This window comes from Sceloporus occidentalis, unplaced genomic scaffold (assembly GCF_023333645.1).
Source record: "Sceloporus occidentalis isolate IW3139 unplaced genomic scaffold, rSceOcc1.0.p SCAF_2, whole genome shotgun sequence".
NCBI classification, from domain to species: domain Eukaryota; kingdom Metazoa; phylum Chordata; class Lepidosauria; order Squamata; family Phrynosomatidae; genus Sceloporus; species Sceloporus occidentalis.
The window spans coordinates 274599128-274620266 of record NW_028316982.1 but is presented as its reverse complement, the minus strand read 5'-3'; the positions used below and the strand labels follow the sequence as shown (position 1 = coordinate 274620266).

The 21139-nt window shown below is 51.2% G+C and overlaps 1 protein-coding gene across 3 annotated transcripts in view; it reads right to left on the bottom strand.

Annotated features, from left to right (window-relative positions):
- LOC149320263 (arf-GAP with Rho-GAP domain, ANK repeat and PH domain-containing protein 1-like) overlaps positions 1-21139 on the bottom strand; it is a 138876-nt gene that overhangs the window by 78308 nt on the left and 39429 nt on the right. For all 3 annotated transcript variants that reach the window (XR_016280294.1, XM_089513219.1, XM_089513220.1), the window contains 2 exons: positions 12768-13710; positions 2753-2907 (listed from right to left, as the gene is read on the bottom strand). Coding sequence is in view for 2 of the 3 variants with exons in the window: in XM_089513219.1 (XP_089369345.1) it covers positions 2753-2907; positions 12768-13507 (895 nt within the window). In the remaining variant the exon portion in view is untranslated. The remainder of the gene's footprint in view (positions 1-2752; positions 2908-12767; positions 13711-21139) is intronic.

Below are 21139 nucleotides of genomic sequence, written 5' to 3'. Positions count from 1 at the left end.
GGATTTCAAAATAAAACACCGTATTTTCTGGCATAGAAGATGACTTTTCAACCCCGGAAATCTTCTCAAAAGCCATCTTGGCTAATGGTCTAGGATTCTGGTAGCTGAAGTCCAAAGCACCTGGAGGGCCAGAGTTTGGACATCACTGCACTAAGGCAACCATAGCAGTTTCAACTCCATATCCTGCCCTGAAGCCAGTTTGAAATGGGTCAAGGAAGTGTGTGTCATCCAAGACTGACTTCTCAAAAGTCGGGGGTCATCTTATGCGCCAGATACAGATAGATAATCTTGGGCTTTTTACTTTCTTGATGCCAAGAGTAGAGTACATTATGCCACAAAACCTGCCCCTTTCCCTTTGGCCGAGAGTCAGGCAAAATTGCAGAAGCCGACCCCGCCATCCTCGCTCTGCCTCTTCTTCTTCGCACCAAAAGGGAAGCGCTGGACTACAATTCCCAAGAAGCCTTGCGCACCGCAAACAGTACAGCAGAGGATGAGGCTGCCTGGGGCTACTTGGGTAGGTGCCTTAAAAACATCAGGGTATCAGCGCAGAATGGCGCCTGCCTCCCTCCTTCCCTCGCCTCTTGGTCTCCTCCGTTGCCCTCAGGGCCTCCTTCAAATGGGGCTCTGTCCTGAGGGAGTTTGCTGGGAATGTTCCCAGAGAGGTTAGTGGAGGCTCAAAATGATGATACATATATTTAAGTGGTCCCCAAACTGTGCTCTTTTAAGGGGTTTTGGACTTCATCTCCCAGAATCCCACACTATTAGCCAACATGGCTGAGGCTTCTGGGAGCTGGAGTCCAAAATCTCTTAAAGGGAACAGTTTGGGGTACTGTAATATTATATATCAATGGTCCCCAAACTGTGCTGTTCAAGAGATTTTGGACTTCATCTCCCAGAAACCCACACTATTAGCCAACATGGCTGAGGCTTCTGGGAGATGAAGTCCAAAATTCTTTTAAAGGGCATAGTTTGGGGAGAACCACTGATATACTGACTGGAACTGGGTGAAGGCTCTAAGGCAGTGCTTAGACTTTGGTCCTCCAAGGGCTTGGGACTTCAGCTCCCAGAGGCCCCAGCTAACCTAGCAAACAGTCAGGAATTCAGGGAGAGGAAGCCCAAAATATCTAGAGCCCAAAGTTTGGGAAATATTGCTATAGGCCACAATGCTCCCCAAACTCTGCTTTTTAAGGGGATTTTGGACTTCAGCTCCCAGAATCCCAGGATATTGGCCAACATGGCTGATGCTTCTGGGAGATGAGGTCCAACATCTCTTCAAGGGCACAGTCTGGGGACCACTGCATAGGGCAAAGGATAGCCTCTTGGGTTCTTCAGTACAGGTTTTTTAAGGGTTAGAATCATAGAATCCTAGAGTTGGAAGAGACCCCAAGGGCCACCCAGTCCAACCCCTTCTGCCATGCGTAGGCTTGCCATATCCCGCCTGGGGGCGGGACTTTCCCGGTTTGGGGCGGGCCTGCACGGTCCCGCCCCAGTTTGGCCCCGCCCCCAGCCAGGCCCTGGAGGTGGCTCCGCAATCGCGGAGCCGCTTCTGAGGCCTCCCTGGGGCTTGGGAGGCAGCGTCTCCCAAGCCCCAGAGGGGCCTTGGAAGGCTCCGCAGTCGGAGCTCCGGCCGCAGGGTCCTCCAAGACCTCTGCGAGGCCGGGGAGGGGGAGGAGGCTGCTTGCCATCGCCGTGATGACAGGCCCCCACACTCCTTCCCGGCCTGGGAGCAGGCCGAGGCTTCCTCCCAAGCCGGGAAGGAGAAGGAGAACAAGGTTTTAAAATGTAGGACTTATTAAAAAAAAATTCCTGGCTAGGAAACTTTTTTAAAAAGGTCCTACATTTTTAAACCCTGTCTTACATTTGTCCCAGTTTGGAGATCCTCACCTATGGCAACCCTAGCTATGCAGGAACTCTCCATCAAAGCATCCCCATTGACAGATGGCCATCCAGCCTCTGCTTAAAGCCTTCCAAGGAAGGACACACCAGTCCACTCCGAGGAAGGAGTGTGTTCCACTGTCGAACAGCCCTTACTCGCAGGAAGTTCTTCCGAATGTTGAGGCGGAATCACTTTTCCTGTAGCTTCCCTCCAGTGTCCTATTCTCTGGAGCAGCAGAAAACAATCTTGCTCCCTTCTCAATATGACATCTCTTCAAGTATTTAAACAGGGCTCTCATCATATCACCTCTTAACCTTCTCTTCTCCAGGCTGAACATCCCCAGCAGTTCCCTCAGTCTCTCCTCAGAGGGCTTCATGGTTTCCAGACCTTTCACCACTTTAGTTGCCCTCCTTTGGACACATGGCTCCAGTTTCTCAGTGTCCTTTTTGAATTGTGGAGCCCAGAACTGGACACAATATTAATTAAAAATTAGGTCAGGCTGGTGCAGTGGCTCCAGTGTTGGACTATGGTTCAAAACACACTGCAGAAATAATCCACTTTGAGACCGCTTTGACTGCCCTGGCTCAGTGCTGGCTAAGTGACAGTTTTCCTGCTAAGCACCTGCATGTCATAACCATCTGAATTAAAATTACTACCATACTGAACCCAAATCTGATGGTTTTTTAAACTTGTATTTGGTGTGCATTGGAAGAGGGGTAGCCTTATACGGCGAGTATATCACAAACTCTGTATTTGAACTGGGAAAGTTGGGGGTCGTCTTACACACCGGAAAATATGGTACCAAGTTTGAAATCTAAGTAGCAAAAAGGAAATGGGTTGAATTAAACAAGTTTTATATTTGTCGAAGACACTCACCGAGATCCGGGTGCGAGAAGACAGCGGCCGCCTTCGAAGGCACTTGGGGGGGATCCTGGCTCTCCAGCAACTTCAGGCGTGGAAGGATGGGGGGCGGCACGGTGGCAGACAGACCCTCCTTGGCGCTTGGGAGACGGGGGTCTTTTGCAGGAGAACTGGAACGAGAAACCAGAGACCGCCCTTCAAAAGCAGCCCCAAAGTGGCCACCTTCCTCTAGATCGGACCCTTTACGTCAGTGATTCTCAGGTTTGGATCACTGGGGGGGGGGGGGTTGGACTTCAGTTCCCAGCAGCCCCTGCCAGCATGACCAATGCCTGAGGATTCTGGGAGCTAAAGTCCAAAACACCTGGAGGACCCAAGATTGAGAACCGCTAGCTGGGTTTCCAGGCTACACACCTAAAGAGCACCAGACAGGACCCATTGGCACAAATGGATTCAATTCCCTGGAAAGAAGACCCCAACCCCAAGGATCTAGTCAACAAGCCTTTTCTGTCTGAACACAAAATAGACTCCCTTGGAAGGTGGAGGCCTCCCCTCCGCTGCAGGATTTGAAGCCGGGGCTGGATGGCCGTCTCTCGGGGTGTTTTTGCAATGCATTCCTGTATGGCAGAATGGGGCTGGACCTGGTGGCCTTCCAGGGGCCCTTTCCAGCAGAAGAAGCAGCAACAGTGGTGAAATGGCTGGAGCCTGGTCCATCCGGCCAGAAGTCATGCCGGGTCAGGTTTCGAATCCAGAACTCCTTCCTTCCCATTCGGACTCTGCATCGCACTGCTTTTGTGCTTTTAACGCTGGCTTTAACATTTCTTTTATTTATATTCTGCCCTTCTCCCCAAAAGGGACCAAAGTGGCTCACAGCAAAGATTAAAACTAAGTGCAACAATGGTCTTGCAAAACCTTTATAAGATAACAAAAGCTGCCCTATTAAGACACCATTAACTGAAACACAGCGGTCCCTCTATGTTGGCTGGGGATGATGGGGGTGAAGGGCCCCATGGATCCGGCGGGGAAACCACCAATTCAAAAAGACCACGATCCTTCCCACCTCTCTAGGGATCTCCAGGTCCGAGGGGACCATCCTGGGCTAGATGGATTCCCCCCCCCCCCAAAAAGGGTCTGACCATTCCTAAGAGTGTCCCAAGAATGGGGCAAATGCAAAGGCACCGTCGCATCCTCTCCGATCTTGGGGGCTAAGCAGGGCCAGCCCTAGTTATCACTTGGATGGGAGAATGCCAAGGAATCCCAGGTGCTGCAGGCTTGGATTTCAGAGGAAGGAACGAGCAAAACCTCTTCTGAGGCTCCTTGCCTAAGAAAACCCTATGGAAAATGACAGAATCAGAGTTGGAAGAGGCCACAATCCAAGGGGTCCTCATATGTCGAGATGGGATGGAGGAACAGGGCAATGGAGAGGAGCACCCAGCAAGCATCCGGTAGGCAATTGGCACGAAGGTCCTGATCCTGAAAGAATGGCGCAAGAGTGCCATGAGAGCCGCCCTGTTTGCGTCCAGAGAAACCAGAGAAAAATGCCAGCCCTTGGCCCTTTGGCCCCTGGCTCCCTTCCAGCCTCCAAACAAAGACCACAATCATTGGGGAAATCTGGAAGCTTCCCTTTCATTCCTCCTCCTCTTCTTCTTTTTTTGCCACTTCCTTCTACCTTTTGCAAACCATGCAAGAAAAATGCAAGCTGTGATTTGGTTGAGCTCAAGAAATGGAGCGGAGGGGGGATGCGTTCCTCTGGAACCAAAGCACATTTCAAAACAACAACAACAACAACAACAACCTGCTTTCCCCATTTGGGAAATGGCCAAGGTCCCTCTGCAGACCAAATCTTCCATTCGCTTCGGAAGGGGCAAAATGTCAACAGAGAAGCCAAAGCAAAGGCAGAAATCACAAATTCCCTCCAAGCGCTGATGGGCACAACAGTCCTCAGACTGCCTCTGCGGGATGCTGGGAACTGCAGTAGTTTTCCAGATGCTCCAGAAGAAGTGTGAGGAACAGAGACACACAAACAAATGCACACAAACAGACACACATGTTTTCAAGTCAGGACTTTTGCGCTAAGATTCCCCCCCCCCCCCCAATTTCTGGGAATCCTAATTGGAAGTGACAAACCCCCATCCTGAAATAAACTGGTTAAAAGGGGCCACACCTTTTCAACCACAGAAAGCGCAGGGCTTTTCCTCCTCAAGGAAACTGGTCTCCTCTTCAATCTGAAACCTGCTTTTCCACTTTTCTCTGTGCCAAAGATAGAGTTCAAAGCTTGAAAGTAAGGGATGTGGACGTAAGTTGAAAATGAGTCAAGAGTGTGATGCTGCAGCTAAAAAGGCCAATGCAATTTTAGGCTGCATCAATAGAAGTCTAGGGAAATACTAATGCCACTCTATTCTGCTCTGGTCAGGCCCCACCTGGAATAATGCTGTGTCCCATTCTGGGCCCCACGATTCAAAAAGGATGTGGAGAAACTGGAGCCATGTGTCCAAAGGAGGACGACTAAAATGGTGAAGGGTCTGGAAACCATGAAGCCCTTTGAGGAGAGACTTAGGGAGCTGGGTATGTTTAGCCTGGAGAAGAGAAGGTTAAGAGGGGATATGTTTAAATACTTGAAGGGATGCCATATTGAGGAGGGAGCAAGCTTGTTTTCTACTGCTCCAGAGAATAGGACACAATGGAGGAATGGATGCAAGCTGCAGGAAAAGAGATTCCACCTCAACATTAGGAGGAACTTCACGAGGGTAAGGGCTGTTCGACAGTGGAACACACTCCTTCCTCAGTGTGTAGTGGAGTCTCCTTCCTTGGAGGTCTTTAAACAGAGGCTGGGTGGCCATCTGTCCCAGAGTGTGTTTCGATAGTGAGTTCCTGCATGGCAGAATTGGGCTGGACTGGGTGGCCTTTGAGGGTCCCTTCTAACTCTAGGATTCTAAGTGTTGAGACACTTTTGTGCATTGAGGCTTGCAAACATTAATGAATGTGTGAAGTCGAAGGCTTTCATGGCACAATGCCTAGAAAGTTGTTGGAAAACCCATTAAAATGTGTGTAACTCCTGAGTACAGATGTGAAACACACTCCTTAATAAAACCAGCTGTAGCAGAACATGCCACAAACCATCCTGGGCATAAAATACTGTTCAGGAACATTGAGATTCTGGGCCATGCCAACCAGTGCCATGTCAGGATGCACAGGGAAATCCACAAGCAACTGGACAATTTCAACTGGAAAGAAGAAACCCTTAACGTGAACAAAATTTGGCTCCCAGTCCTGAGGAATAGCAAAATCAGGACTCAGCAAATGCAAATGGGAAACCATTCAGAGTCAGGGGCTTTCCCAGCAGATAATGATCACTCATCCTTTTCTGCATTAGCCTACAGAACAAGACACATGCAAGTCACTCCTGCATTTCCAAGCTCACACAGTGTGTGTGTGTGTGTACACACACACACACACACACACACACACCTACTTTTTCCAGGAAAGCATTCTCTGAAGATGCCAGATGCCACAGATGCTGCTTGCGAAACATCAGGAAGAAACTCTTCTAGAACATGGCCACATAGCCCAAAAATCCCACAAAAAAACTATTAAGGAGTGTGTTTCACATCCGTACTCAGGAGTTGCAGACATTTTAATGTGTTTTCACCAGCTTCCTACAGACATTGTGCCTGTGTCCAGCCGCATGGCCAAGAGAGGGTAACTCTGGGGGTCCACCTGGGCCACCTCAAAGGACATTGCTGGCCATTAGCCTAAGTTGAGGCGCAGGGCATCCTGCCCCCTTCCCTTGCAAGGACTGGATGCCTATGGGTCTGCTGTGGCTCCTTCTCACTTTCCACTCCCATGAGGTCCCCTTTGGGAGAGGGGGCTCCGTGTGCCATGAAGGAGGGCTGCTTTCCTTGGGTAGGGTCAGTGCTTCATTGAGTCAGTGGTCAAGGCCAGCACAGATTTCAGCCTACAAATATCAGAGTCTTGAAAGGAAGCCTGGCATTGGGGGGCCTGGGGGTTGGCCTTGCCCTGGTGTTCTCTGGGAATGGACACACTCCTGGCACAGAGTGGCCAAGGGGGCATTGCTCTGCCACTCCTGTTCCTATTGGGAAGCCTTGGATGGATGCACAACCCCACAGCCTCTTTTGGAAGGGGGCAGCCAAATCCCCGAACACCCTTTGGCGCTCTCTAGCCCCATTTCTGCCAATGGCTGGATTTGCACCCGGGTCCTGGCCAGACGGACAGACGGGAGTGGAGGCCAGTGGCAAACTGGGTCAGGTCCTCCCTGGGTGGCACCCGCCTCCCCCATCAGTCTCTAGGGAAACCGGCCCTGCAATCCGTACCTGGAACAAAGGGCCCATAGTTCTCCTCTGTCTGTCCATCCATTTGGTTGGGCCACTCCTTCCTCCTCTGCCCAGTGGCCCAAGGAAGAGGGCCTGGCAGGCAGCAGGCCAAGGGAAGCCAAAATGGCTGGACAGAGGCATGGCCCAGGGGAAGGGTCTGCTCTGGACAGTGCCAAAGGTCGGCCGGGAGAGGCTGCCCAGGGGCTGCCTCCATCCGTTGCTCTGTCTGAGACCAGTGTCCAGAAAGGTCCAGAGAAGGAGAGGCCCCACTGACCCCTCTCAGCCATTGCAAGAAGTTCCTCCTAATGTCCAGGCAAGATCTGCCCTCCTGCAGCTCAAGAGCACTCTGGGGAAAGGCTGAGGGTCTGGCTCAGCCACTGACCAGAATGGAGGCTGCAGCCAAGAGACCAGAAGAAGCTGGGGAATGGGTTAGGGCAGCTATGAAAGAACTGGACAAGACCCTGAAAGGTAAAGATTTACAACTGAACACTGAAGCAAGGGTCGTTCCAGCCATGGCTTTGTCCATCCATCGCCATCTAAGAATGCGAGAGCCGGACAGTGAAGAAAGCAGATTAAAAGAAAACCCATTCCTTTGAGATTATGTGGGTCTGGAGAAGAGTGCTGAGGATTCCATGGACAGCAGCCAAAAGGACAAAGAAATGAGTCCTGGAGCAGATCAAGCACAAACCCTCCCTGGAAGCCAAGGTGGTCAACCTGAGGCGGCCGTACTTTGGCCGCATCATGAGAGGAAAGGACTTCTAGGAGAGGCAACAATGCTTGGGAAAGCAGGAAGCAGTGGGGAATGTGGGAGGACAGAGGACAGTCCACCAAGGAGCCACAAGACCTGAGCAGAGCAGCTGATGTTTGGGGGTCTTGTGGGATCCTCTTCCATAGAGTCACCACAAGTCAAAGTCAACTGGATGGCAAATAACTGCAGCAACAAGAACGACAACAACAACAACAACCATGATGGAACCCCATCTATAATTCGTGAATGAATCAAGTGTCAATGTATGAGTCAGTGAGATGCATTTTTATCTCCCAAGGGGATTAAGGCAGTGTATGGGGCAGGGTCTCCCTCTCCCCACAATAGCCCTGCGAGGTAGGTCTCGCACAGAGAGAGTGAAGGGGACTGGCTGAAGCAAGGCCACCTGGTGACCCCTGTGCCACAGAGGGCTTTAGCCTGGATCCTTCCAGTCCCAGGATGGGGAACCTGTGGCCCTCAAACCCACACATCACACACATGCCCCAACACACAGCGATACACACAAACAAACAAAACTCGATATCTCCCAGAGTGTGGATCCTCTCCCCGGACGATACCCAGCCTCCCAAAGCCCCCGTTCGAGGGCCCAAGTGTGCAAGGGTCACTCTCAGAGGTGAGCATTGGCCAGTTCCTGGGCATGACAGATTTGCCTTTAGAGTCACCATAAGTCAGGGAAGACCTGAAGGCATGAAACAACCACCACCGCCAGCTCTTGCTCCTGCCTCTGCCTTTTGATGGAGCCTCCCTCCAAAAGCAGTGTCCAACTTCTGTCCAGGAAAGTGGACAAACTCCCCTCTTCTCTCCCACCAAAGGTCCAGAAGAAACTCTGGCTGCTGGTCTTTGCGCCGAGTCCCTGAGAAACTCATAGCCAGACCAGAGAGGCTCCATAGAGGACAGAAGGCGGAAGCGAAGCCAAAGCCTCGCCTATCAAAAGACCCACAAAACTTGCAAAACACTTTCCCTGGACCTCCACCTTCCAAAGCCCCAAATGTCTGGTCAGAAAGCGGCACAGCCATCTTTGAAAGCCTTCCCTTTCAAACCGTGCAATAAATGCAACAATCTAAAGCAAAGAGAGGGAGGAAGGAAGGAAGGAAGGCAGCAGAGAGATAAAGCTTAAAAGGGCTGCCCCAACCCTCCTTCTAGTCCCAGCAGAGCAGAGCCACTGAATCCATGGGGCTTCTTCCTGTCCTTGCCCTCCCTTTGGCCCAATACTGCTCCAGTGGGGCTCCTCTGGCTGGAACTGGGTCACAGTTTCTTTTCTTTCCTACCACTTACTTTCTTTGCTGGTCCTAAGAAAGAAGGCACCCCTTCCTTCCTTCCTTCCTTCCTTCCTGGCCCCTGGTTTGCAAACTCACACAGTGGCAGCTGCCTGGGAGGGAAAAGGAGGTTGTTGTGGCCCACAAGGCAGAGAGGCTGGCAGGCTCCCAAATGGAAAATGCCAGCAACCGAGGCAGAACAAAGGAAGGAAGGAGGGAAAAGGTGCAGGGAGAGGACATGATGACACACCTTTCGGTGTCAGGTTTCTCCTTCCAGAGCGGCCCATGGCGTCTCTGGCTCTCTGGCTCCTCTGGCCAACAAGAAATAAAAGGAAAGGGCCAGGTTAACACTCCACAGTCTGGCGAGGGCAGGGGTGCCAGATGTGCCCCTTCCTCCTCCTCCTCCTCCTCCTCTCTTCACAAAAGCACTTCCTGCAAAGGACAAGGACCATGAAATGTGGCCCCCAAAACAGAAACAAGCAGCCAGAGTGGCAGAGAGGGCCGCGGAGAGCCCATGGGGGGGGGGGGCATCTGGCTGGCAGGCATGGGACACCTGGCCTTTGGGCACCTATGGCTCTCCCCATGTGCCTCCTCCGGGACAAGGGCTGGACAGAGGGCAAGGGCTGCTGCAACTCCCACGGCTGCGCAAACACATGTCCACTCCAAACTCACAGCCACACACCGCCCTGGAGCTGAGCCACATTCCTCCGTCAGCGGCTGTGGTGGCCCTCCTTTGCAACCGGGGCTGCAGGGCGTGAGTTTTTCTGACACAGGTAACCCCCAAAACACTCACTGGCAGAGGCCAGAGGTCCAGTCCTGGCCTGGGCAAAGGGCATTTTACTGACATTGAGCCCTGCAAGGAAGGAAGCCAGGGCCAAAGCCAGAGAAGGCTCCGGTTGGGAGGACAAGGAATCCCAGCAGCAGCTCCTCAGGCGAACTGGGCAACAACCCTCCCCTCCGAGGGGGAAGAGGGATCCCCCCGAAACATAAAGAAGAGCCTTGGAGGGTGGTGGTCTCCCTTTGCTGGAGGATTTTAAGCAGAGGCTGGATGGCCATCTTCTGTCACAGAGAAGAGGGCTTGGAAGGTGAGTTCCTGCATGGCAGAAGAAGGGGCTTGGACCAAATGACATTTGGGGGTCCCTTCCATCTCTAGGATTCTCTGTATTCCTGCATGGAAGAAGAAGGGGCTTGGACCAAATGACATTTGGGGGTCCCTTCCATCTCTAGGATTCTCTGTATTCCTGCATGGAAGAAGAAGGGGCTTGGACCAAATGACATTTGGGGGTCCCTTCCATCTCTAGGATTCTCTGTATTCCTGCATGGAAGAAGAAGGGGCTAGACTGGATGGCCCTTGGGGGTCCCTTCCATCTCTAGGACCCTACGTCTTCCTGGCAGAAGGAGGGGCTGGACTGGATGGCCCTTGGGGGGGGGGGTCCCTTCCATCTCTAGGATCCTATGTCTTCCTTCCTGGCAGAAGGAGGGGCTGGACTGGGTGGCCCTTGGGGGTCCCTTCCATCTCTAGGACCCTATGTCTTCCTTCCTGGCAGAAGGAGGGGCTGGACTGGATGGCCCTTGGGGGTCCCTTCCCTCTCTAGGATCCTATGTCTTCCTTCCTGGCAGAAGGAGGGGCTGGACTGGGTGGCCCTTGGGGGTCCCTTCCATCTCTAGGATCCTATGTCTTCCTTCCTGGCAGAAGGAGGGGCTGGACTGGATGGCCCTTGGGGGGGTCCCTTCCCTCTCTAGGACCCTATGTCTTCCTTCCTGGCAGAAGGAGGGGCTGGACTGGGTGGCCCTTGGGGGTCCCTTCCAAAGAAAGACTTCAGAAGAAAAAAATAAATCCAATAAAATTATGAACCAAATAGAGATCTCACATCCGCAAGCAATATGTGCGTTTGTTTGTCTATTTATGTTATCAGAGAAAGGCAATGGCACACAAAGCTATTGCGGTGCAGTGGTTTTAGTGTCTGACTAGGACTCCTAGAGACCAGGGTTCGAATCCCAGCTTGGCCATGGAAACCCAGTGGGAGACTCTGGGCAAGTCACACTCTCTCAGCTTCAGAAGAAGGGAATGGTGAAAAACCTTCTCTGGAGAAATCTTGCCAAGAGACTCCCAGGACAGGGTTGCCTTAGCCTTGTCAGAAGCCAGAAATGCATTGAAGTCTCACAACAACAACAACAACAACAATGATAAATCACTCCAGGAAAACCCTATGATAGCTTTGCCTTAGGGTTGCCATTAGCCAGCAATTACTCAAGGCACACAACAACAACAACAGCAACAAATCTTGCAACCAGGGCTTGAAAGAGGTACTGACTTGGACTGTGCCTTGCTTGCTTGCTTCTCTATGCATTTATATCCCCCCTCGCTATATCCAAGGATCTCAGGGCAGCGTTCAATAAAAATCAATTTAAAATGCAATGCAAATGAAAATGCATAGAATCATAGGGCTGGAAGAGGCCAAAGTACTAAAAACTGATCTATGAACTGAAAACATATGGAACGGTTGGAGAAATCAAGGCAAACGAGAACTGTCCAGGCCCTGGATGAGTCTGAGCCGGGGGTGAAAGAACCAGTCCACCGACCTCCCACCCAACGGCTTTAATGGAGAAGCCGGCTTTTGTTGGGCACCAAAAGGAAGCCAACCCAAGGAAGGGCCATTCCCAAGCAGGGTCCACAGCAGAGGAGCCCAGGGGATTCTGGCGAATGTAGTCCAAACAGAAAAGGGGGCATCTCCAAGACAGGGGCCCTGGGACCGTTTCTAAGGTGGCGGTGATGGGGGGCTATTGATTTTGCCTCTTTGCAAGGGGAGGGCAGATCGCTTTTCCCATCCATTAATCATCCTTAAACTTGAAGATTCCTCTTAGCAAGTACTTACTAAGTGCTCATAGGATGGGGGGGGGGGGGCTCAACAACAACACATTGGTTATTCCGCATTAATGTTATTAACAGAGGCTGGACGGACATCTGTCTGAGGGAGTGGTTTGATGGAGAGTTCCTGCATGGCAGAAGACGGGGGTTGGACTGGATCAGGGCCCTTCTTGGGGTCCCCTCCAACTCAATCATTCTGTGATTCTATGAACGTATCAATAATTCTTAGTGGTCAGCCATTTAGGAGGGTCCTGAGGGATAATTCCAGTCACTTGGGACACTTGGGGGGGGTCCCGTTTTGCCACTTCTTCTTTTTGTTATTGTTTGCAAATCTATAACACAACCACAATGACATCTCATTCAGCCCAAATGCAACCCTCACATCAAAGTATCCTGGTGCCAAACATGTATCTGTCACTCTAACGATACAAAGCAACACAAGTATCGATATTCTAAAATAAACTTCCTTTCCTCTAGAGCGGAGTATGTATGTCCATACTCTGACCTTCCTATTTCTTACACAGTGGGCCCTTGTTCTCCGCAGGGTTTGGTTCCAGGATCCCTCCGTGGAAAACAAAATCCATGGACGCTCAAGTCCCATTAAATATATAATATAGCAAAACTTATATAAAATGGAAAAATCAAGGTTTGCTAATTGGAATTTATACTTTTTAAAATACTTTCAAGCCATGCTTGAATCTGTGGATCTGCAGCACTAGATGGCAGCATTGCATCAGAATCCCAGCTGGAACGCATTCGTGGCATTTGTGGCCATGCGGAGCCCATGCAGTGCCAAGGGAGCTGCGCTTACCTGACTGTGGCGGTGGATGCTTGTGGCTTGTGTGGCCCGGTTCTGGGGGGCACGGTGGGGGGCCGGCTGGGCAGCGGCGGAGGGGCCTTTGGAGCAGTGGCCTTGCACTCTAAGTGGTGGCGCTTGGCCGGCAGAGGCGGCAGCGTGGCTTGGCTTGGCTGTTCTGGACACACCGCTGTGGCCGCCTCGGTGAGTCTGTCTCCAGGCAGCTGTGGGGCGACCGAGGGGGATGTGAAGTCCATCAGGGACCCTGAGTCCGAGGGAGGCACTGTCGTGGAGGGTTCGATGATGGCCAGAGAGGAAAACCTGACCGGTGGGTGGCAGGTAGTCCTTGGCGGGATGGCAGGGGGCACTAGAGCAGCATCTGACCCCCGGTCGGGAGGAGAGGCCTTGCCCCCCAAGTTGCTCTGGGCCTCTTCTTCTTCATCACTGTCCTCCTCTTCCACCGAAGGGGGCGAGACGAGGGACCCTCCTGCGGCGGCACGGAAGACGTTGCGCTTCATGGGGACGGGCCTCCTGGGGGGCAGCTGGGGTCCCTCCGCAAAGGCTTTCAGGAGCCCCGAGAGGATGCGCTTGCGGTGGCCGGGCAAAAGCACCCCCAGCCGCACCAGGCCCTCGTCCGTCAGGCGCTGGCAGTCTGAGACGCGCCACAGCTGGTTCCGCTCGAAGGTTTCCGCGTATTGGTCCAGGTGCAGTGCCTGGAGCCACTCCGCCATTGGCAAGGAAGGGTCGCCCGCCATGGCCGCAACTGCTGGGCGCCCCAGTTTAGACCTCAGTTCATCCCTTCGATCCTGCCAGCTTCCCACAGATCCAAAATGGTGGCCACTGCCGTCGCAGAGCAGCGCCTTCTCTGAGATTTGGGGCCTATTTCCGTTATTTGGCTTTCTTCTCAGCCGTAGGAAGTCCTGCGTGGGTCAATGCCGAAGGGCCGGTCCCAGGGCAACTGAGGACAAAAAAGCAAAGAGGAAATGAGTTCAACAATTAAACAGCGCAATGACGAGATTAAAACGTGGGTTTTGCCCCTGAAGGGCAGCAGAAGAGAAGCATCCAAAATGGAGGCCGGCGTAACAATTGTTCTCTCCCCAGAACCTAAAAGACTATTTAGAAAAGCTTTTTAAAAAACAGCAATCTGTGGCTGCATCTGCACTGAAGAACTGATGCAGTTTGAGATCGCTTTAACTGCCATGACCCCAGCCTGTGGAATTCTGGGATTTGTAGTTTGTTGCAGCCCCAGAGCTCTCTAAGTATGGCACAAACAAACAAAAACAAACAAGCTTCATTTATATACCGCTTCATACCGCCTAAGCAGTGTCTAAGCGGTTTACAACTGTAAGCTAATTTGCCCCCAACAATCTGGGTACTCATTTTAGTGACCTCCTCGGAAGGATGCAAGCCTGAGTCAAACTTGAGCCCGTTTGCCGGTCTTGAACTCGCAACCTTGTGCTTTTGAGTGAGTGGCTACAGTACAAGCATTTAACCACTGCGCCACAAGGGCTCTCTGCAAAAGCTACAGATCCCAGGACTGCCATCGCATTGAGCCGCCATGGCACTTAAAGTGGCGTCAGACTATGTTCATTCTGCAGTGCGGACGGATGCAGCCATGGTTCCGTCCCAAGGAATGCTGAGATTTGCAGTGCAGGGAATTCTCAGACAAGATCTCTAGTGCCTCCCCAACTATAAATCCCAGGTCTCCATAGGCAGTTAGTGGGATCGTTGTGCTACGATTATGTCATGCAGAAGGGCCCCAGAGCAAGCAAGAGGCCTCTCTATCAGTCTCTTCTACCTTTTTCTCACTCTTTCTTCCAAAATAGTGTCCATGGCACACACTATCTCCCTCCCATCCAGCACACACACACACACACCTTCACAATGGCCCTGCAAAGCAGGCTACGGAGGGAAGGATATGAACCCAGGGCGGTAATGCACAACCAGTGGGGTCCCCATGCGCAGCCTCTCGCCACCCGGAAAACCACAAAGTCAGTTGCAATTGAAGGGGAGGAAAGAGATGCTGCCCTGCTTCCTTCCTCCTTTGCCAGAAGTGGCTCCAGCCGTTGGCCCTCTGAAGAAAGCAACCAGGAGACCCTGAGCCCGGTACATTTTGGCCAATGGCGACCCCAAGAACGAGAGACCTCCCAAGACCCCCCTCCTTCCTGGGCTCAGGCCTCGCAGGCTCAGGACAGCATCCGCCACGGGGCCTTTGTCCATCTGTCCCTCCGGAAGGCAGCCGTCCCCTCCGTCCGCTGCCTCCCCCTCTCCTGGCTGGTTCTTCCCAAGGAATCCAGCCTTTTCATGGATGGGGCCAAAGGACGACAGCCTCAGGCTGACCGTCTTGGCTTCCAGGGAAACTGCAGGCTTGGCCTGTTCCAGGACCCATTTGCTGGTCTTTCTGGCCATCCACAGTCCCTCCAGGACTCTCCTCCGGCCCCACATTTCAAAATAACTTTATTTTATGCTTATCTGCTTCCTTCACTGTCCAGCTCTCACAGCTGCTCATGGGGATGATGGGGAATACAATGCCTGACAATCCTAACTTCCATGCTCAGTTGTATATCTTTATACGTTAGGATCGTGTATACTTTTAAATTCCAGAGTATTTTAATGTAATTTTTTATCGTTTTAGGTGATATTAACTGTTTAAAATTTTATTGAAATGCTTTTTAAATCCGTGAGCCGCCTTGGGTTCCTTCGGGGAGAAAGGCAGCATATAGATGAAATGAATAAACCTTGCCAGTTCTTTCCTGGCTGCCCTCCCCATTCCTCGGCTTCTTCTGATTTCTTTGGCTGCAGTCCCTGTTCTGGGCAATGTTTGACCCAAGGAATGGGCAATCTTCAACTATTTCAATTTCTTCGCCATCCAGCTTGGATTCATGCAAGTCATCCTTGGTCACTATTTTTGTTTCCTTAGGGCCTGGGCAGAGGGTCCAAGCGGGCCATGGCCCGAGCGTGTGCTTTCCCAGTGTCCGCCTGGGTCAGTCCCTGGGCTGGCTTGGTGGGTCAGTTGCCCCAGGGCAAAGGCCACTTACCCCAGGGTCAGATTCATGTCTGGAGAGGCAAAACTGGACCTGATCCTGCCCCGGGGTTTTTTGGTCTGCATCCTTCTAATCTGGACAATGCAAAGCAACAGGGAAGCCAGGCGTTTTGCCCTCGAAGTCCAGCATTAAGCCTACCTTAGCACTTGCTTGCATGACTATTAAATATTATAATTTTGTATGATGAACAATTCCAGTTGTTACAATAGGAGTTTATCTCATGGGAGGCTAAGTGCCCAAATCCCATGCAGAAACTGGATTTAAATTATGGGAATATCCCGCAAAAGCGGGCCATTTTCAAACACATCAGAGGCACTGAGCATTAATCCGACATTAACCCACACAGAAAGTGGAAATCCCGAAAGTAAAAAGAAGTGTATTTTGTCCACTTTCTGTGTCAGTTGATGTCAGATTAATGCTCAGTGCCCCCGATGTGTCTGAAAATGGTCCCGCTTTTGCAGGATTTGTCCACTTTCTGTGTGTGTTAATGTCGGATTAATGTCTGAAAACGATTCCGCTTCTGTGGACTTAGATTCCCGTTTCGATTTGGCCAGTTCTCTCCCATGTGATAAACTCCTTAGAGCCTTCCCCTCCGACTTTTCCTTGCTCTGCTTTTTGGCTTCACCTTCTCTCCCTAGACAGCAATAAAGGCATGCCTTTGTGTTCTTGGCTGCTGCAAGAAAAAACAGCAATCGCTGTGCCATGACAGTGGGCCCCCCACATTCCCTGGGGTTAGGGGCACAGGACCCCATGAAAGTGGGGAAACGGCAAAGGAAAAGCCACTCGTGCTTTGTTTTCACCCAAGAGAACACCTCTCTAGGCATCTCTAGGTCCTCCAGGGCATCTTTATGGTCAACACCAGCCAGAAGCTGACCAAAGCATTACACTAAAATGCCTAGAGAAGCATTTTCTCTGGGAATCCCTAGGCCTTCTGGTTTAACCGAATGATCAATTTCCAGCAGAGACACGCTGCAAGACCTAGGGATTCCTAGAGAGAACATATCAATTAAATCTGTAAATTATCAAGTTCAGAAAAGTGAAAGCCGCAAATGTACTCTGATAACCAGAGCAGAATCAGGTGTTTATCGGTAAGCGACAACCTGAAAGAGACCTGAGAAAATATCCAGCCCATTCTCTTCAAGCGCTCACTAAACCCCAATGAGAGCAGCTATGTAGACTTATTTTCTTTTCCTTGAGTAATAGGCAATAAGCAAGAAGAGGAGCCCAAGAGGATGAGGAACGCTGCCATGCGCATCTGCCGGTCTGATTTCTGACTTTCCTAACATCCGCCAAACACCACAAGAAGCTTTCCAAGTTTCTGGCAGAAAAAACATCCCCAGAAACCGGTTTATAAGAACCCAGTTGCTTTTCATATTCATTTATAGCCGTTTAACTTGTCCTTTATAAGAGCTTTAAAAAGTTTCCCTTGCTTGCCCAAAAGAAAGACAAGGAGGAGGAAGAAACCAGAAAGAGGAGTTTGGAAACACACCCAAAAGCCTCGTATTTTCCCTCTGCCGCTTCCTGAACTTCCTGGAGAATAAACAGTTTTGTTTTGGCCTGGAATCCAGAAAGTGAGAAGAGAAATCCAGCACCGAAGGAAAAGACAGCAAGACGTCATGCGCTTCATTCCCGGTGTGCAAACTGGACCCTCTGCAAACCTGACCTTTGCCTTGTCCACTCTGTACCTTTTCACACAGATTCCTCTTCTCCACGGATGATGACCAGAGGGGAAGGACGGCCAAAGACCCTTCGCTTCCTCCGACCCGAGAGAGAGGCCAGATGCAGGATGGACATCAGCAGGTGCCATAGAGCTATGTTTACATATTTGGAGGGCTGTCATTGAATCATAGAACCGTAGAGTTGGAAGAGACCCCAAGAAGGGCCCTGATCCAGTCCAACCCCCTTCTTCTGCCCTGCAGGAGCTCTCTATCAAAGCATCCCCACTGACAGATGGCCATCCAGCCTCTCTTAAAGACAGCCTCCAAGGAGGGAGACTCCATTGTATTCCATTGAGGGAGTGTGTTCCTCTGTCGAACAGCCCTTACTCTCAGGACATTCCTCCGAATGTCGAGGTGGAATCTCTTTTCCTGGAGCTTGCGTCCATTGTTCTGGGTCCTGTCCTACGGAGGACGGAGGGAGCTTGTTTTCTGCTGCTCTGGAGAACAGGACATGGCCTCTCAATGGAGCTCCAGGAAAAAGAGATTCCACTTCCTAAGCATTAGGAAGAGCCTCCTGAGAGTAAGGGCTGTTTGACAGTGGAAATATCCTGCTGCTTCAGAGAGCGGTGGGGCTTCCTTCTTTGGAAACTGTTTTGGAGGATGGACGGTGGGTTGGGTTGTGTCTTCCTAGAAATCATAGGGGGGGAAATGATAGAATCCTAGAGTTGGAAGGGACCCCAAAAAGGGCTATCCAGTCCAACCCCATTCTGCCATGCAGGAACTCACCATCAAAGCATACTGGACAGATGACCATGGCATGTTTAAGACAAACCAGTTAATTTCCCCACACGCTAGGAGATTCTGGTGCCCAAACCAGTACCCCCCAAAAAGGGAAGTTTCCCACGGACGGAGCATGGGGCCTTTCCTTGCGCTAGGCCTCCTCCTTCCAAAAGACCCCAAAAGACCCCTGCCTTTAAGCAAATGTGTTGTCCTTTGAAAGGCACTGCTCTTTGCCTCCTGAAGGACAGTACTGACCCGTCCAGCGCAGGATTTTCTACATTAATGGTCCCCAAACGGTGCCCTTTAAGAGATTTTGGACTTCAGCTCCCAGAAGGCTCAGTCATGTTGGCCAACAGCCTGGGATGCTGGGAGCTAAAGTCCAAAATCCCTTAAAGAGCACAGTTTGGGGACCATAGTTCTACATCAAGGGCAGACATCCTGGAGAAGAAACACACTCATCCATTATCCATGGCTGCTGTTTGCGTGCCTTCCAGTCATTTCCAGCTTATGGCAACTCTAAGGCAATCCCAGGGTTTTCCTCGCAGCCTTTGTTCAGAGAGGTTAGCCATTGCCTTCCCCTGAGGAGGCTGAGAGAGTGTGACCTGGCCAAGGTTAACCAGTGGGTTTACAAGACTGAGCAGGGATTCGAACCTTGTTCTCTAGGGTTGTAGTCCAACACTCAAAGCACTGCACCACAATGGCTCTCTTGAACAGGTACAGCACAACACCGACAAACAGGACCAGCGCATAAAAGTGTACTAATACTGACACGAAAGCAGTCATATATGAGAAACATACCACTGTTATTGAAATGACAATCCCCGAGTTCATTTAATACGGGCAACAGAAAAGCCTACTAATACTGATGTGTAAAAACTCTCATGTCAAGAACAGTCTCCGGAGTCATGGTCAACACTCAAGACAGCTCTCTACCGCTGGGAATCATGGTCTCTGCAGCTGCAGATTTCCATCCGGATGCCAGGGGCTGCTGGGCTGTGACCACAAACGGAGGGGACGATGGGGGTCCCAGTTCAAGGGCACCTGAAGGACGCCACGGTTGCCACTGCTGGCCTTCTCTGGTGGCTGGAAGAGCTTGGCCCTTGCAAGGGCCTCAGGTGGACTGTCTTTCCCGCAAGCCAAGGAGGTCAGAGGAGGCTGATCCAGTGGCCTCCTCCATGCAAACTCCTGCCGCCGTCCCAGAGACTGACCCCAACGGAGCCCTTGGTCAAGAGTGGAGCGGACTGCCTCCAAGTGCGGTAGGGTCTCCTTCTTTGGAGCCTGTTTTTAAACTGAGGCTGGATGGCCATCGGTCACAGGGAGAAGGGCCTGGATTGTGAGTTCCTGCATGGCAGAAGGGGTTTCAAGTGGGTGGCTCTTTGGGGGTCTCTTTGCATTCTAGGACTCTAGAGTTTCTAAGAGAGGAGTCTGGCAGCATAAAAACCATTGCAGTAGAGGTCAGTCTGGGAAGAAAGGCCAATGCTTAATGGAAGCGGACAAGTGGAACTCAAGGAGGGAGGCCAGAAGCCAACTCTGGAATGAAGGCTGACCAAGCCATGTGCATCGTTCAGAGCGCAAGGCGGAAGAGAGGCCCAACGCTCTATTTCCACTGGGGAAGAGCTAGTATTCCCTCCATTGGGACTCCTTTTGATTGGTCAAGCAATTAGCAAAATGGGTGCAAGGGATAACTTTCAAAAATCCCAGAGAGAGCTGCCTTTCTGCACGGCTCCAGAGAAACTAATAGAATGAAACTGCCCTGAAATGCTGATTTAGGCCGGTGCTGGCAAAGCCATCAGAGGAATAGGTAGAAGTGATGGATGCAAAAAGACCAATAAATGGGCCCTGGAGCAAACTGGACCTGAACTCTCCCCAGAAGCAAAGATGACTAAACTGAAGTTGTCCTATTTGGGGTGCATCACAAGAAGAAAAGACTAACATTAGAAAAGGGGACAGCCATAGGAAAAGAGGAAAAGACCATACACCAAACGGAGAGACTAGCTCAGAGTAACACCACGGCTGTGAAGCCGCAAGAGCCGAAAGGGGCTTGGAGGTCTCTCATCCATGGGTCAACTAGAAGGCAGTTAACAACAACAACAACAACAACAACAACAACAACAACAACAACAAAATATTTATGTAACTATGAATGTTGTTAAGCTCTAAGAAGGGGAATAACTCTTGTATGCCTTTTTGTAGTTACAGAAGCCTGTTAGAGCTGCGCAATTTCCTCAGTGGAGGAGAACGGATTCCGTTTTGTGTAACTGGCAAAGTTACCTCCTGAAGGCGATTATGGACACGGCGCAAGGGACAGGGTCCTGCCTGTGGGAACTGTGCCTCAGCAGGTGCAATGCGCTTACGGAAGACCCTGATGGCCCTGATGGCGACGCATGAAAAGCTCTTGCTCCAAAATGCTTTGGAGAAGGACGGGGCTCTTCCAGATGTCAGTCATGACCAGGTCTGTGAAAGGGAGACCAAGGTCCAATGCTTATGAAAGTTCCTTTGAATGTAAGGCACGCAACAACAACAACAACAACAATTAATGTATAACATCTCAGTGGCCATATAATACAACATAATGATGCCTTTCATGCAATGCAATGTTATACAAGGAAAATGAAGCACCCGTGTCTCTGTTTCTCTCTAAGGGTTAGAGTTAGGTTTTAAAAACACCCCATTTGCCCTAGATTTCTACTATTCTGACGTTGGATGCCTATTTGAAACGCGTCCTGCTTGCTCTGAAATCAAAAAGAGGCGCCCAGCCATGAGATTTAGGCCGGACGTCTTCTTCTGACCTCAGAAGTGGGGGATGTGCCACGGCTGCGCCAGGCAGAACAATGGGACACGGGTGCGAAAAGCTGCCTGGCATCGGAACGGAGGGTCCAGGCAACAGGCAGCGGGTTGGGGCGGC